The following is a 16330-nucleotide window of genomic DNA, read 5'->3' as shown; positions in this document are numbered from 1 at the left end:
GTGGGGAGCTGGCGAGTGTCAGCCAACCCTGCGCCCTAGCTACCCCGGTGCTTTTCTGACTGGAAGAGGCTTGTGGCCCTACTCAGGCTGGATTTCCTGTACGTACTCTCAATATCAGGAATAATCATTATTTCAGAGTTTTTTTTTTTTTTTCTTATTTTATGTGTTTGGGTGTTTTGCCTGCGTGTATTTCTGTGTAGCATGTTCAGTGCCTGCAGAAACCAGCAAAGGGTGTTGGATCCTATTCTGGTTAGTGTTTTGTCATTGTGACACAAACTAGAGTCATTTGGGAAGAGAAAACCTCAACTGAGAAAATGCCCCACCAGATTGGCCCTTGGGGCATTTTTTCGATTAATGACTGATGTGGGAGGGCCTAACTCACTGTGGGATGTGTCATCTCTGGGTGAGTGGTTCTGGGTTGCATGCGAAAGCAGATTGAGCAAGCTAGTAAACAGGATTCCTCCATGGTCTCCTCTTCAGTTCCTGCCTCCAGTTTCCTGCTCCATAATTGTGTCTTAGCTATCCTGATGGTGCACTGTGTTTTATCACAGCAATAGAAACCTAGTGAAGTCAGAGCTCCTGGGACTGGAATTACAGACAGTCGTTAGCTACCGTGTGGTTGCAAGGATGGAACCCAAGTTCTCTGGAAGAGCAGCCAGTGCTCTTAACTGGAGGTGTGTCTCTAGTTCCAGTAGTCATTATTTAAATAATCTTGTTGTGCTGCCCATATAAGCAGCCCAGTAGCAAGACTGGCTGGAATGCAGTTTGTATTGAGGAGGAACTGCATGTCAACTGGCTCACTATACATGCTTTGTGTGGCTGGTCTGCTGTTCCACACTCAGGCCATGAAATGCCCATCTCAGTATTTAGTGGTCTGTGTACTGTGCCTGTCTCCTGTCTGCACTGTGCTCTCTGCTCCCTGCCCATCCTTTTCAGTTGTACATGTGCTGGTTCTGCTTGTGGGCCTCTTGGGTGTGACCTTGTCTCATTCTGCATCCTTCCACATGGCATACACACCTGCATCTCATCAGGTAAAAGGTTTTCTGAAGAACATTCTTCCTTCTTCATATACTGTACTTCATATATTATACGTATGTATTTCTGCTCCAGGGGTCAGCAAACTCTTGTCTGGTGAAGTTCAGATAACACCTCACGTCTTCCCCGAGGCAGGCTCTTTCTGTCAGGTCTAGTTCCTGATAAGCCTCTCCATCCTGCCCTTCATTTCTCTGACTCCTCAGCTATCACTAAAGTTTCTTCTCATTCATCTCCGCTTTGAGCATCTCTTCCCTCACCTTGTTCTGATGCTGCCTGTGGCATCTGAGGCCCCAGTGAGACCAAGTTGTGACTTGCTACCCTCTCATATGCTCTCCCCACCTCTGGGAGTCCCTCGTCCTGGTCATATAGAGGTCTCTTGCTTGGGACAACCCTGAGTGAACTGTGAGAATTTGAGTCTCTGGCTGGGGATGGAAGGCTCTGGCACTCAGGGTTGGGGCTGGCTCTGTGAGCTTTGGAGTGAGTGCAGAGAAACTCTTGAACCGTTCTCCTTTCCTCCTTGCAGCTATAGAGGGCCAGAGCTGGAGATGTGGTCTCTGGGGGTCACCCTGTACACGCTCATCTTCGAGGAGAATCCCTTCTGTGAGGTGGAGGAGACCATGGAGGCAGTTATTCATCCCCCATTCCTGGTTTCCCAAGGTGAGCATGAATGCCAGGTGGCAAAGGAGAGCATCAGCTGAGAACTCGGCACTTCTGTTTCTGTCTCCTCTGTCCTGATGACCTCTTTGACCTTTCTTTTTTATTCTTCTAACATTTTGATCTGAGCATAATAATTTTAATGTCTCAAAATCATTTTGGTAATTTCTGTTACTGTCCCTTGGATCTTCAAGGCCCTCTTGAAAGTGATCCTTTGCAGTCAGTAACATTATCTGTAGCAGCAGATATGAGGTCAGGTGCTTAACTTCGGTCAGAAGCCCCATTTGTGGAAGAGGGTAACATCAGTGCAAGAGGAGATTTGACCATCAGCAGCTCACGTGCAAAATGTCCTGAGAGCAGCTGTGACAGCAGCTTGAGGCCAAGTGGTACTTTGTATCCTTAATGAAAGCCAGGGAGTCAAAGGCCAGGAAGGCTTCCTAAGCTTGGAGCAGGGCCTCAGGAGCCTGGAGCCCAGCGGAACTCCTGGAGCTGGCAGATGTGTCAGGTGTCAGCTCCGGCCCCTTCCACTCTGGCATCCTGTGGGCCCACAGCAGTCACTTACTGGGAGAACCCACATTGTGGCAGATCTTCAGTCTGCCTTAGCCTCTGTGTAGGTTAGACACCTCTATCTGTTTTACGAATCACAGATAGGGCCTTAAATAACAGACTGCCATTTCACAGTTGGCAGGAGCTGAAAGTCTGAGTAAAGGTGGTGGCTGGTTCAGTTCTCAGTGAGACCTCTTTTTGGCTCGTGGATGGCACCTTCTTTCTATGTCCTCATGGTGGAGACAGGGAACTTAGTCTTTTCTACCTCTTAGGACACCAGGTCACCTGTCTTTCCCACCCATGGCTTCCTCAAACTCTAACCACCTCCCAACAGCCTACTCCCTGCACCATCACATTAGGGTGGAGTTCCCAGCATGCATACTGTGGAGGGATGTACTTAGCTATGGAGCTTCACTAAGTTGTGGATCCCTAAGATGCTGTAGTGGTGGACTGTGATACTCCACAGGTTCTTACTGCACAGATTGGGTTCCTGATGACAAGGCTCAGGGAGGCCCTGGTCAACACGTAAATACATTTGGAGGAAATAGGGCCAAGTACAGATTACTGTTGGGGTCCTGTTAGAGCTTAGTCTACTTTCCCACAGACTGATCTGAGATGCTTCAGCTGGCTACCATTTTCTTTTGCGTGCCATGTCTATCTGCAGTCACTCACACCCAGAGCCCCTGTGTCAGCCTTAGGGTTTCTGTTGCTGAGATAAAACACTGTGACCAAAAGCAACTTGGGAAGGAAAGTATTTCAGCTTACAGTTACACATCACAGTCTATCACTGAGGGAAGTCAGGGAAATGAAGGCAGGAAGACGGCTAGAACCTGGAGGCAGAAGCTGATGCAGAGGCCATGGAGGAGTGCTGCTTACTGGCTTGCTCCTCATGGCTTGCTCAGCCTCCTTTCTTAAAGATCCAGGAATACCAGCACATTCACACTGGCACCATTCACAGTGATCTGGGCCTTCCCACATCAATTCAAGAAAATGCCCAACAGGCTTGTCCACAGGCCAGTCTGGTGGGGGCATTTTTCTCAATTGAAATTCCCTCTTCCCAAATAACTCTAGTTTGTGTCTAGTTGACATAAAACTAGCCAGCACACCTTGTAAGAAGACAGTCTGAGCTTTGAGTGATCTGGATCTCAGCTTCCACACTTCCACTTTGGAGTTGATGGGTTCATAAATGCATTTCCTGAGTATATCAGGCCAGGCCTTGATGCCCTAGAACTCCTGGCTGCCTCCTTGCCCTGTAGGAGGCTCTGTGAGGCAGGATAGCTTGAAATCTACAGGTCTGAGATGTGTTCCATTTGACTTCGGCCTGGATCCTCCTGTGTTCTTTATGTCCCTAGAACTTATGAGTCTTCTGTCTGGACTGCTGCAGCCTTGCCCTGAGCAGCGGACCACTTTGGAGAAGCTGATCATAGACCCCTGGGTAACACAGCCTGTGAACCTTGCTAGCTATACTTGGGAAGAGGTGTGTAGGACCAACCAGCCAGGTGAGAAGTCTGAGTCTCCCTTCCTCTTCCCCTCCTTTCTTTGTTTCTTTCCCCCTGTCTTTGTTTGGGGTGGGGAGGTGATCATCCATCCTAGTTGAGACGCCTTCTGTCCTAAATCCATGTGTCAAGAGTTTGTGGCTGGCCTGAAAGATAGGGCTTGATTATGCAGAGACCCTTAGAGGGAGGACAAGTGCTTATAATAGCCCTGGCTAGGAGGGGTGGGAAGGCAAGAGTTTGGAGAGTCAGTTGTCTGGTCCAAAGAGGGATAAGGGTACAGATGCTGACCATGATGCTATGGGGCTCCACACGGGACATGCCTCTTCAGACAAGGCTTCCTAGCCCCAAGTCAGAGCCCCTGGGGAACCAGACTGGAGATTAGCACCCCTTCACTAGCATCTTAGCAGACTCTATACTTCAAGAATATCACCACTGCCTCTCCATTCTGTTGTCCTAAACAATTTTTTTTAGAATTTTTTTGCTAACATGCAATGTATTATCTTCTTCATCTTTCAGAATGTGGCCTGCTGTCAGCTGCAAGTCTGGAGCTTGGGAGTAGGAGTCCAAGTGAAATGGCTCAGACAGAGGGTCTCTGTGGGCCTCCTGCTCCCAGGGAGACTCGTGGTGACCAGCACTGCTTGCATCTTAAGGACCCCTCTTTGCCAGTCAGCTGAGCAAGCTCTCCTGCTCTTTGGTTTGGGAAATTGTATGGATTTCAGGGCTTTCTACCTGGAGAGAGGAAGTTGTGAAGGATTGGGATGACTTCTGCTTCTAGATTCCTATGCAAATGCTACAAGAGCCTGCGATACTATTTTTCTTAGGTTTATGATATAGACTTATAATTCATGTTTTTTTATAACCTTGAAAATCATTCTAATGTTCAATTACATTGTACTATTAAAGGGCTTTAAGTTGTAAGTCTCAGAAAGACACAAGGAGTGTTTAAGTTCTCTATTTTTGTTGTTTGTTTTGCTTGTAAGTTTTTGAGATAGGATCTCACCATGTAACTCTGGCTGGCCTGGAACTCAACTATGTAGACCAGGTAGACCTTAAACTGACAGATCTGCCTGTGCTTGCCTCCCAAGCATTAGGACTGATGTGTCACCATGCCCAGTTCTTTCTGGTTTTGTGTGTAGGTTTCTTTCCCACTGACTTGGTACATGTGACATGTGACAGATGTATGGAGTCTATAGAGGTGGCCAGACAAAAATGGCCAGAATATTTATTTATTTTCTTAAAATTTTTCCAAATTAAAGCTACTTAGTTAACAGTTAAACTGGCCAGGACTATATGAGAAAAACTTGGTTTTCTAGTTCTTGTTGTTGTTGTTGTTTGTTTGTTTTTTCAAGACAGGGTTTCTCTGTATAGCCCTGGCTGTCCTGGAACTCACTTTGTAGACCAGGCTGGCCTCGAACTCAGAAATCTGCCTGCCTCTGCCTCCCAAGTGCTGGGATTAAAGGTGTGCACCATTACTGCCCAGCTTTTGTTTTCCATTTCTGTACCCTATTTACTATAGTTAAAAAGAAATCTGACCTGGTTTGGTCTGGGGGTTCAGGCTTGTTAGCCATCTGTTAATCCATAATGCCCTGCCAGTACTTTCAGACATCCTGTGACTGGCTCAGCTCTACTTTGTCTATGTGACGGGCTCTAACTGTACCTTTGAGTCTAGTTGAAGAGCTTCAACCCTACCAGTGTCTGTGACGGTTTCTAGGACCCAGTTCCCAGAAGTTAGTGACGTTCAGAAGTTAGTGACATTTTAGCTTTTGATTTCAGATGACTTTGTTTCCAAGAATGAAACAAACATTTTCCCTTGTAGTCTTTATTACACATAAAACACAAGATATTGCAGAATTGTTCTTTCCCCCAGACAGGAGTATAGCCGGTTGAAGATACAAAATCCAGCTTTTCAAGAACCATTTCTATATTAGAAAAAAAACCCATTAGGACAGCCAGGGCTATACAGAGAAACCCTGTATCGAAAAACCAAAAAGGAAAAAAAAAAAAAAAAAGAAAAAAAGAAAAGGAAAAAAAATCATTAAAGCTTTTGGTTTTACAGTCCGATGCCTTATGAGTGTTCTTTGCAGAAGAACAAAAATAAAGATAAAGCCTTGAGACTAAAGTTGTGAGGCAGCAGGTATAATTTTTCCCGTGGAATTTCAAGTCTGACTTAAGAATGAAGTCTGGTGAGGACTGAAGATGCCTCCAGATTTTCACAGCACCCTGTGTTTTAGCTACCACTGCTTCAGCGCTGGCTGACTTGTTCAGGTTCCTAGATTGTTCTCAAAAAGTTGGAGTGGCGTAGAGTTTCCCAGGCTTTAGGTGTAAAGGCTTAAATAATATTTATTTAGGAAGAAGATTAAGACAAAAGTAATTCTTTAGTTTTATACAGATTACAACTTCCTTGCCCTCTATAGATAGAATCTTTCTGTCAAAAGATGTTTAAGCACTTCAGCACTAGATCATTGCCTAGCACAAAGCAGTTATGTGTTTATTGATGCAATAGCCAGATCCTTTTTCTCTGGAGCAGCCAATAGGCCAGGAAGAAATAGGTATGGCTCAGAAGTGGTGGGATCTAGGCAGCTGTTAGAACACAGCTTCTTTGTTTTCTTCCCTCCCCTTCTGTACTGGCTGGTTTTGTGTGTCAACTTGACACAGCTGGAGTTATCACAGAGAAAGCCTCAGTTGAGGAAATGCCTCCATGCGATCCAGCTGCAAGGCATTTTCTCAATTAGTGATCAATTGTGGGTGATATCAATTGTGGGTGATACCATCCCTGGGCTGGTAGTCCTTGGTTCTCTAAGAAGGCAAGCTGAATAAGCCAGGGGAAGCAAGCCAGTAAGTGACATCCCTCCATGGCCTCTGCATCAGCTCCTGCTTCCTGACCTGCCTGAGTTCCAGTCCTGACTTCCTTTGGTGATGAACAGCAATGTGGAAGTGTAAGCTGACTAAACCCTCTCCTCCCCAACTTGTCTCTTGGTCATGATGTTTGTGCAGGAATAGAAACCCTGACTAAGACACCTTCATGTCTAAGATGCAAATTCAGTGCATAGAGGTTGGTTTAGAACCTTCTGGTGCTTCATCCATAAGTGAAGCCAGACCTCTGGGCTGGGAGGGCTATTGTCATTTTCCCTGTAATTTTATTACTTGGGCCATGTTCTGTTTTTAAAAAATAGCAGACACCTCCGTGTGTGTGTGTGTGTGTGTGTGTGTGTGTGTGAGAGAGAGAGAGAGAGAGAGACGGTCAAGGACAGCTCTGTGGAGTGGGTTTGTGTCTTCACTCTTGGTCCCTAGAATCAAACTCAGGTCATCAAGCTGGTGTGGCCAGTGTCTGAATTCCTAAGCCATCTTGCTGACTAAACACAAGTCTGTAAACAACAGAACTTACCAAATACTTTTATCTGGGTCTAGATCCGTACTTAACCATTTCAGGGAGAGTTTGGGCTGTCCTGAGAACTCATTGCTGTATTACAGTGTCCATCAAAAACTACTTACCTCCTCTCTTCCTGTAAGCAGCCAAAGGTCACCTGCCAAGATGGTTCGCTACTCTCTTGACCCAGAAAACTCCACAAAATCATGCAAATCAAGAGGTTCAAACCTTTGTGTTCACTTAAAGAACACATGGGAATCTGCCCAGGCCATCAAGGGTATGCATATCCGCAAAGCCACCAAGTATCTGAAGGATGTCACTTTAAAGAAGCAATGTGTGCCATTCCGGCGGTATAATGGTGGAGTCGGTAGGTGCGCCCAGGCCAAACAATGGGGCTGGACACAGGATCGGTGGCCAAAAAAGAGTGCTTAATTTTTGCTGCACATGCTTAAAAATGCAGAGAGTAACGCTGAACTTAAGGGTTTAGACGTAGATTCTCTAGTCATTGAACACATCCAGGTGAACAAGGCACCTAAGATGCGCCGACGAACCTACAGAGCTCATGGCTGGATTAACCCATACATGAGCTCCCCCTGCCACATTGAGATGATCCTCACTGAGAAGGAACAGATCGTTCCAAAGCCAGAAGAGGAGGTTGCACAGAAGAAAAAGATATCTCAGAAGATACTGAAGAAACAAAAACTCATGGCCCGGGAATAAATTCAGCATAAAATAAATGCAGATAAAGTTAAAAAAAAAACAAAAAACTACTTACCTCAAAGATGAGCCCAGGGACACAAATTTGGTTTCTCCAAAAGATTCTCCACCATGGATGTATTTAGGTGAGATATTACCAGCTAGAGAATAAAGCCATAAATCAAGGTAGTTACCAGCACATTGGTGGGGACCACAGATAGGAAGGATAAGGCAAAACTAGGGAAACACTTAACTCAGTTTTAGATATTAGTGATACTATTGGCTTTTGGATTGGTGAAAACCATTGTTGGCCTAGGAATATATTTTAAAGGTATTCATAGTCACAAAGCTGTTAAGTTAGACGGCTAAGTTAGACGGGGGACGATGAATGGATTTCAAAAAGGCTAAGAATAATCCATGATAATTTGGTTTTGGTCTGAAGGATCCTAATTCCACAATCACAGCGTTATCTTATTTGGCTTTGTACTATCTTTAACATAGGTGATTGCTTTTGTCATATTCTCCCCTCCTCCCCTAGCCCCAGTAAAAGTAGTTTCACAACAGAAAATGACGGTGTGCGCTTCGGGGTAGTTTGGTTTCACCTTTACTCTGAAGAGCAGTTTTAAAACCCAGGTAGTGTTGCTTGTTTCTGGCAGAGACCATGCAACCGAGTATGCCCAACTAAAGGGAGCTGCACCTGCAAGCTGCAGGTGCTGGACACGAGCATCTGGGATCAAGGGCTTGGCTGCGGAACGAAAGAACGCCACACCTCCGGAGTTCTGCGGACACAGATCGGAGGCCGGACGTTGTGAGCCAGGAAGGACCGCCTCTTCCGGTCTTACAGTTACTCTCCGCTTGGGCTCCATGGCTTCGCTGGTAAGGCAGGTGAGGTTGCCCCAGGACCCGGGCTCACAGCGGCTGTTGGCGGGACGTTCAGGAGGCGCTGACGCTGGTTCGTGGTGTTCCGGTCTGAGCACCTTGTGGCAGTAGCGCTCCCGGGTGGCGTGTGCACAGACAGTGTGGCCCTCAGAATAGCTTCTGGCTTCTCGGGAGTTTCGGCTGTGTGCTGCCTAATGGCTAGGGAGGCCTGAACCAGCGGCAAGAGCGGGGAGGGTGGCCAAGCTAGAGAGTGTTTGAGACCAGTCTGGAGGGCACCGGATGCTCTGTGCTTAATTTGTTATGTCCTAGTCCCAAACACCTGGGGCTACTGTGTACAAATCGACAGATTCCTTCCCCCAAATATTCTTCTTTTAATGGAAGGGATCCTTACAAAACAAAACAAAACTATCCTTTGTTGGAATGAAATTAGGTAGTGTATCTGTCTGGTGGCTAGTCTGAGGTTCAGAATTTTCAGCCAAATACTATTGCTGGTGCCCTGTATCTTCAGTAGGTAGATATTGCTTATGCTTCAGTATCTTCAGTAAGTGCGGTTGTTTGCATGCTAATTTTATTCTTTGGAGACTTTTTAGACCCAGAGAAGATTTTGCAGATTGTTTACAAAAACTGTTAGCTTTTGTGGGCCAAGGGTCAAGCTGAGGTTCAAGGTTACTTACTGGCTCAGTGATCTTGTGGGGGTCATTATTCTGAGGTGGAACTGATTCTGTTTTTGCTCTGCCTTACAGGTTCCTGAGTGGCATCGTCTACTGGCCCTCTCCTGGGCCTGTTTGGTTAGGCAGACCCCTCATCTCAGAGATCAGAAACAGACGAGCCCTTCTTTGTCTTGCAAACTGACTACAGTGCCCGGTAGAGGAAGCGTTCAAGAGTTTTCCAGCATTACACCCCAAAAGTATGTGCAGGAACCAGAAAACAGGACGCGTCTTGTTCAGTGTCTTCATGGGGAACAGAAGCCTTGTGTGGATCCTGAGTCCTTGGAGCCTGCAAAGGTCATCCGTTCCCTCCAGGACATGGGTTTTGCTGAAGCCCACATTAACAGCCTGTGTAGTATACAGCCAAGTGTCCATCCTCAACAGTTGCTGGACATAGTTTCAGAACTCCTACTCTTGGGGTTGAACCCAGAGCCTGTATTTAATGCCTTGAAGAAAAACCCCCAGTTGCTGAAACTGTCTAACATGCAGATGAAGAGGCGTTCCAGTTACCTTCGGAAGCTTGGCCTTGGAGAAGGTATAAGATGCAGCAGAGTTAGGGAGAAAATAGCTTACCCTAGCAGGGATGTCCAGCCTTTTGATAGTAAGGCATGGAATTATCACCTACAAATGAGCTAGGCTGCATTCATCAATACCCTGGGATGCATGTGTGCTGTGGGCTAAACATACCTTACTTAGAGGAAGTGAGGTAGGAAAGTTTGCTGAGGAGAGGTCAGTGTCTTCAAGAAGATGTGCAGTGGGCTCTCTGTGGATGCCGTTGTAAGGGGGATGTGGGAGAGAGAAGCCCAAGAAGAGAGAACCAAGGCCAAAGTGAGCCTCCTGTGTGTTCATTGAGATCTCTAGCTCCAGATCAATGGGGACATGGAGTCTGGTTTTGGTGGGTTCGTGTTGCTTTATGGTAGTGATGTATGTGTATGCAAATGTGTGACCTCTGCAAAAACATCCCCCACACAACTTTCAGAGCGGATGGTGCCTGGTCCCTGGAAGGCTGTTAGAGTGGCCTCCACCTTCCAACAGCTGTCACCCTTCTGGAGAAGGGAGGTGGGGCTCTCCAGTGAACTGTACCCATTTGACTGCTTTTATTTCATTACTGACTGTTCCTGGTAAGATTTCACCCCCAAAGTGGGGAGGCTTAGAGCCCACTGTGTTTGGTGTCTCTGCAGGCCTCCTCTAGAAGATAAGCAAAAAGATAACTGTGTTCCCCTTGACACGTTGTCTCTTGCAACATCATCTAAGCCCAAGCTCAGTCAGTATGTGAAGCACAGCCTGAGAGGTGAAAATAAAGCTTACACTTTGGAAACGCCTCTTCACGTGGAAGCTAGGCTGTTAGGAAAGTTAGTTAACAGTCTTAAGTGGCTTTTAAGTTTCCAGTTTTTAAATCGGCACAACTATTCCTCAGAAGACCATTTGTTTCACTCTGTCTGGGACAGCCCTGCTTATACCATTTGTCTGAATACAGTTACTAATGTAACTCAGTAAAACACGGGGAGGCTGGGTGTGGTAGTGCATGCTTTTAATTAGACTCTATAGACAGGAGGATGGAGCTCTGCAGGTTCCAGGCCTACCAAGGAGACCCTACAAAACAAACAATAATACAGTTGGATATACCACATGGTCACGCTCAGACTACTTATAATTGTGTGTTCTGAATATTCTTGTTCCTACCATTGTTGTTTCCAAAGTCCTCTTCATTGAGCTCAGACTCTCAATTCTAGAGATTGTTAGACTCTATACAATCTCTAGATTATACAGAGAGAAGCAGCAGCCAGAGCCCCACTGTGTAGGAAACCACTCTCCTCTAACGTTCTGCAGTGAATCCCCGGGAAGCTTTCTATGCTAGGCAAGCAAGAGGAGACCTAGAATATGAAGTTGGCACCTTCAGATAGAAGCCTAGAAAAAGGCAGGGACATAGGGAGGGTCGTTGGGTCTGTGAAGAGTCCTTTGCATGGTGCTTCATGAAGGTCGATCTCTGAACGGGCAATCCTGTGGAGGGAGAGGCTCCTGCTGTGCCCCCATGTGGGTGCCACAAGACAACTAGAGTTGATTGCTGCGACAATGTGGGTCTTGGGGATTGAACTCAAGTTCCAGGCTTGCTGGCAGGTGCCTTTACCCACTGACTCATCTACCAGCCCCTACATGTTGTTAAGCCCTTGGCTTTTGGGAATATGCTGAAGTTAACATGCTTTGCTTTGCTTAACACTCTACAGGGAAACTGAGGCGGGTGCTGTCCGTTTGCCCTGAGGTTTTCACCATGCATCAGCGGGACATTGACCGAGTTGTGAAGGTCCTCAGGGAGAAGTGCTTGTTCACGGCACAGCACATCACAGACGTTCTGCACAGATGCCCCACTGTTTTGCAGGAGGACCCCAACGAGCTAGAATACAAATTCCAGGTGAGAGTAAGCAACTAGGCCGATGATGGCAGAGTGTTCAGGTTTTTAAAGCTGAATAGGGTCTGAATGAAGCCTCTGAGTAAAACACCTCAGTTCTCTCCTCTCCAACGCAAACCTGTTGTTTAGCTCTGCTTCCTTGACAGTGAGTGGCCAGGTCCATTCCAGGTCCAAGTAGGTAAACTTTACAACCCTTGGAGCGTCTTTTTGTGTGGGAGATTAAGAAATTGTGACAGTTGCCCAAAAAGTTGAGTGACAGATAGGTCATAAGCACTTGTGCATAGCTGTGATGGCAGTGCAGGCACTCCTTTAATCTTAGCACTCCAGAGGCAGAGGCAGGCGGATCTCTGAGTTTGAGGCCAGCATGGTCTACACAGTGAGTTCCAGGACAGCAAAGGCTATGTAGAGACCATGTCTCTAATAACCAACCAAACAAGCAAACAAAGCTGGTGTGAGGACCTGAGTCCATATCCCCAGTACCACCTAAGCTGGATGCCCAGTGCCCCAGCACCCTGTGGGGAGATGGCAGGTAGAGTCCGTGGAGGCCTGGTCTCTGACCTCTCAAGCACTGCTGGGACATACTCAGGTAAAACAAGCTGCATGCTCACACATGTGTTTAAAGGTTCCTAGGTATCTTAGGATTTCTTTGGGTCTGATTTTTCCTGCACTCATGATTTTTGTTGCCCTATTTAAAGAAAAGTATATCCCTGTATGCCCCTTTGTTTTCTGCTGCATTTTTCTCAGCTTGAATTTGGAAATGCTTTGAAAACTGAGATTTCATACAAGTGTTGGTATTATACAGTGGCTATTCTACCATTTCTAATTAGGCAACTAATGATTTTGGACTAAAGTTTGTTTTGAGTTGGAATGACAGGCTTCAGGGTTTATGTTTGTATCTTTCAGTATGCATATTTCAGGATGGGACTCACACACCTAGACATAGTCAGGACGGATTTCTTACAGTATTCAATAACCAAGATCAAGCAGAGACACATTTACCTGGAGCGCCTTGGACGGTACCAGACCCCTGATAAGAAGGGGCAGACACAGATCCCTAATCCCTCACTGAAGAACATTCTCAGAGTTTCTGAAGCTGAGTTTTTGGCCAGGACAGCCTGTTCCTCTGTTGAGGAGTTTCAAGTTTTTAAAAAACTCTTGGATCAAGAGGAGGAGGAGTCTGAGAGCCACGCATCTGAGGAGGAAGAGGAGGAGGAGGAGGAGGAGCTACTGTGACACAGCACTGGGGTGTCAGAGGTCATTCTCATATTCTCGAAGCGCTGGGGAACTTCACCTGGATCTTCTCAAGCACTTTTGATCCCAACACTGGTGTTTTGATGGGGGAAAACAACCTGTAATGACCCATTGGAGAGACAGGTAGATAAACCAAACCAAATGAGGGATGCTTTGTTGTGGGTTCTTTGGGAGGCCCTACTCCATCCTAAATAAAAGACTCGGCTGTCAAAATCCAGGGAGTGCAACCCTTCCAGGTTGGTGTCTTTCTCTCTGTTAAAATAAGTTGTGCTAGTTCCAAAACCATGTGGAGAGAGAGGTGCCTTTCGGCTCAGGAGTACTTTGTATGTCTAGGTAGTAGTAAAGATAAAATCATGAACTTGTAACATGAGGGTTAGTATGTCATAGCACTTTATTTAATGAAAACAAGTAGCAGGTTTCCCACACAATAGGCAGCTTCTAAATCCGACACCATTTCCAGCCTTCTGACATGTTGAGTGTACAGCAGAGTGAGAGGCAGTTGGTTAAGTTAGTAACATGTCCTTTAGTCATACAGTTGTCAGACTAGCAAAATGCTTCTCTGTCAGTTGCTGACCCTTCCTGCTTGGGCAAGTTGGCCTTCATGTTGGTTCCTGGCTGGTTGCCACTTCAAGGCCTCCTATCTCTCTGGCTCTGTAGACTGCTAAGAGTGAGCTGCTCAGAGACCAGCACTGGGGAGCACTGGGCAGTGTGGAGTGTGTGCAGCGGAGCCATGTGATGTACTGGGACTAGGATGAAGGTGAGCTCGAGGAGAGGCCTGCTTTGGTGGAGCTCAGGCTCAGAGGGCCAGAGAACTGAGGCCTCTTGGAAAGTTGTCTGTGCCTCTATCTCAGGAAACTGCACAGGGTGATGCAGAAAGCTTTTTGGTTATAGGACCACAGTCAGGAGTGCTTGGTAGCATTTTTTTCCCCATTTGGTGACACTTAACAGTCACATGAATCCCAGTGTGGGCCTTGTGTTTAGACTGAATCCAGTGCTTACGTGAGGATGACCTTGATCCTCCAGACATCTGACAATCTTTGGGGATGTGTGTGTGTGTGTGTCATGGCCTCAGGATCTTGTGGTCAGAGCCAGGGATGCTGTAAAATATTGTACATTGCACCGCACATGAATAATTAGGCCCACAAAGCAATGCCAAAGCTGAGAAACTGCTCAAAGACCTGGCCCACAAAAGAACTGTGACTACAGCTAATGTGGATTGTAAATGGACCTGATGTATTCATTTCTGTCCAAAGTAGAGATACTGCTGGATCTGAGGTGCATTTTGTGAGGAATCAGCACCAAGGTGAGGCAGCTTTTGACTTACCTGGAACCTGACTGCAAAGAGGAGGGTGTTTACAAAGAAAAGCAGTCATTCCAAGATTCCTCCCCCCACCCCTACCCTCCACACACAGAGTTCTATGTAAGGCAAGCTCATTCCTGGCAAGGGTGTGTCCTTGCCTGTTGGACTCTCCACAGAAAGCAGGACGCAGCAAGCCATCTTCTCTACCCCACATCCCATAGGCAGTAGAGAAGGGGAACGAATGCCTTCTGCCTGTTCTTGGCTGTGGACAAAGCTGTTTGAGAACAATGATCCGTTCTTTGCTGCTTACTCTTCCCATTTTGTGGCCTTGTTGTGATCGCCACTCTCCTCCCTGAATGTAGGGTATGTTTGGCCTTGGGCTCTGTCAGAACTGACTAGAATCCTAACTGAGCTCAGTTAGGGAACCTACTTATCTTCAGTTTGATTAGCAAATGGTGAGCCCAACAACTCACGATTACTTCTTCAGTCGGACACAAAAATACATCTCCACCTTGTCAGTTTGCTGATTCCACTGGGACGTTTCCCAAGTGGACACTGACTGTTTTGAGGGATTTAATTATTCTGTGTAAGAAAGCAGAGACAGCATGTTTGGAATGACGTATACTAATTCCTCAGCACCCGCAAGTCTTTCTCCACTCCAGTTGGAAGGATTGCCCGGCAGCGCCACACTCAGCAGGCTGGCTCCGACTGGAGATGGGAATGTGGCAGCATCGGCTTGGGGGTGAGAGCCCTGAGGTATAGTACGAAGATCCCATCTACGTTTCCAGTGGCGCCACTTGATCTTGCTGTTCACTGTTAACACTGTAGCTTATGCGGTCTCCAGATCTCTAGTGGGTATCTAAGATACAGTAGTGAGTTTTTTATGTGACTGCCCCTCCTTGAAAAAGGAAAAAAAAAAAAAGTAATACATAGGCTCAGAATTTTCTAGTGAGAATAAAATGTAAAAGGTTATACTTCAAAGTATGTTTTTATGAACTGTGGAGGGCAGGAGGCCTCTCTGGTCAGGATGCAGTTCTTGGTGCTGGTGCTGGATCTCCGGTCAGCTCTGCTTTTGTGGAATCTAGGTGTGGTTGGCTTTTCTGATTGTGCGGTCACTGCAGGGAGGAGAAAGCTGCTTAGAGCCTTGGGAATGGGATGGAAAGCGGAGGCTGTGTAAAGTATTTTCATTTTGGTGGCCCACAGCCATCTACTTCAGGCACAGATTACAAGAAGCCTTGGACCCTGTGTCCTGCAGCCGGCCTGCCCTGTGCTACTGTGTGCTGCCTTTAGATTTGAACTGATAGCTCTTGCTGCTCTATGGTGTAAGTATGCATACCTTAGGCTCCTGAGCAAGGGTCTTGATTGCTTTTCTTCTATGAAAGTTTAGGGGTTTTTCATGTCTTGATGGCTACTTGTTGTTCAGGAGATAGCATTCTCCACAGAAGGCTGAAGTCTAGATCATCTTATAAACCAGGCACCTGCCTGCCAACTCTAGCCTACCACCTATTTTTGTAAATGAAGTTTCATTGGAATATAGCTATGCTATCTACATCTGTTACCATGTTGGCAGTACAGTAGCAGGGTCACGTGTGTGCCAGAGAGGTCATTTTATCTGCGAAGCCCAAAATCCTGCCTGAGCATCTGACTGCCCTGCCACCCCTGAGTTGTAGACCAAGTGTCTAAACTCCACCATAGTAGTAATTAGCACTTCTTCTTTAGGTCAGTATAAATGAGGAGAGGAGCAGGGTAGAGGTCACCTGTTTCCACACAGCCTTTCTTGTATTTTTTATGAAAGTTGAGTCTTTTCCTTCTCCATGTTTTGGGAGTTCAAGGGTCACGTCTCTGGCACTGGGATCTGGGGGTGGGTTTCTGAGCACAGAAGCACCACTCACAGGGCCTGGTAACCCAGGTAACTCCCCACAGGGGAACTGACCAGAGCTGCAGAAACAGCAGCCTGGATTGAGATGACAGGTGCTTCAGTGCTTCCCGGGC

General features: G+C 46.6%; 2 protein-coding genes, 1 long non-coding RNA gene and 1 pseudogene across 7 annotated transcripts in view; 3 read left to right on the top strand and 1 right to left on the bottom strand.

Annotated features, from left to right (window-relative positions):
* Positions 1-5708, top strand: part of Pask (PAS domain containing serine/threonine kinase) — a 41755-nt gene extending 36047 nt beyond the window's left edge. For all 3 annotated transcript variants that reach the window (XM_021157658.2, XM_029482839.1, XM_021157565.1), the window contains exons 16-18: positions 1559-1692; positions 3588-3734; positions 4248-5708. In XM_021157658.2, coding sequence (XP_021013317.1) covers positions 1559-1692; positions 3588-3734; positions 4248-4405 — 439 coding nt within the window. In that variant the 3' untranslated portion in view covers positions 4406-5708. The remainder of the gene's footprint in view (positions 1-1558; positions 1693-3587; positions 3735-4247) is intronic.
* The window catches only part of LOC115029080, a 17687-nt gene extending 9147 nt beyond the window's left edge, over positions 1-8540 (bottom strand). Inside the window, exons 1-2 of the long non-coding RNA XR_003834668.1 lie at positions 8397-8540; positions 7874-7955 (exon numbers count right to left, since the gene is read on the bottom strand). This is a non-coding gene — a long non-coding RNA (uncharacterized LOC115029080). The remainder of the gene's footprint in view (positions 1-7873; positions 7956-8396) is intronic.
* Positions 7252-7818, top strand: LOC110299096 (annotated as a pseudogene).
* A 59-nt stretch (positions 8541-8599) lies between the features above and the next one.
* Mterf4 (mitochondrial transcription termination factor 4) lies at positions 8600-15260 on the top strand. Of its 3 annotated transcripts, none has more exons than XM_021159230.2 (4): positions 8600-8679; positions 9417-9915; positions 11606-11790; positions 12902-15260. In XM_021159230.2, exons 1-4 carry the CDS (start codon positions 8659-8661, stop codon positions 13100-13102), a joined length of 906 nt encoding a protein of 301 aa, XP_021014889.1. In that variant the 5' UTR covers positions 8600-8658; the 3' UTR covers positions 13103-15260. The 3 variants fall into 3 exon arrangements, with proteins under 3 accessions (XP_021014889.1, XP_021014879.1, XP_021014882.1); XM_021159220.2 differs by having other exon boundaries at positions 12691-13251; XM_021159223.2 differs by having other exon boundaries at positions 8601-8670; positions 12691-15260.
* Positions 15261-16330: the final 1070 nt, after the last annotated feature.

The sequence above is a fragment of the Mus caroli genome, chromosome 1 (assembly GCF_900094665.2).
Source record: "Mus caroli chromosome 1, CAROLI_EIJ_v1.1, whole genome shotgun sequence".
Taxonomy (NCBI): Eukaryota; Metazoa; Chordata; class Mammalia; order Rodentia; family Muridae; genus Mus; species Mus caroli.
The sequence above is the reverse complement of the archived record's forward strand: the minus strand, read 5'-3'. Positions and strand labels throughout refer to the sequence as shown.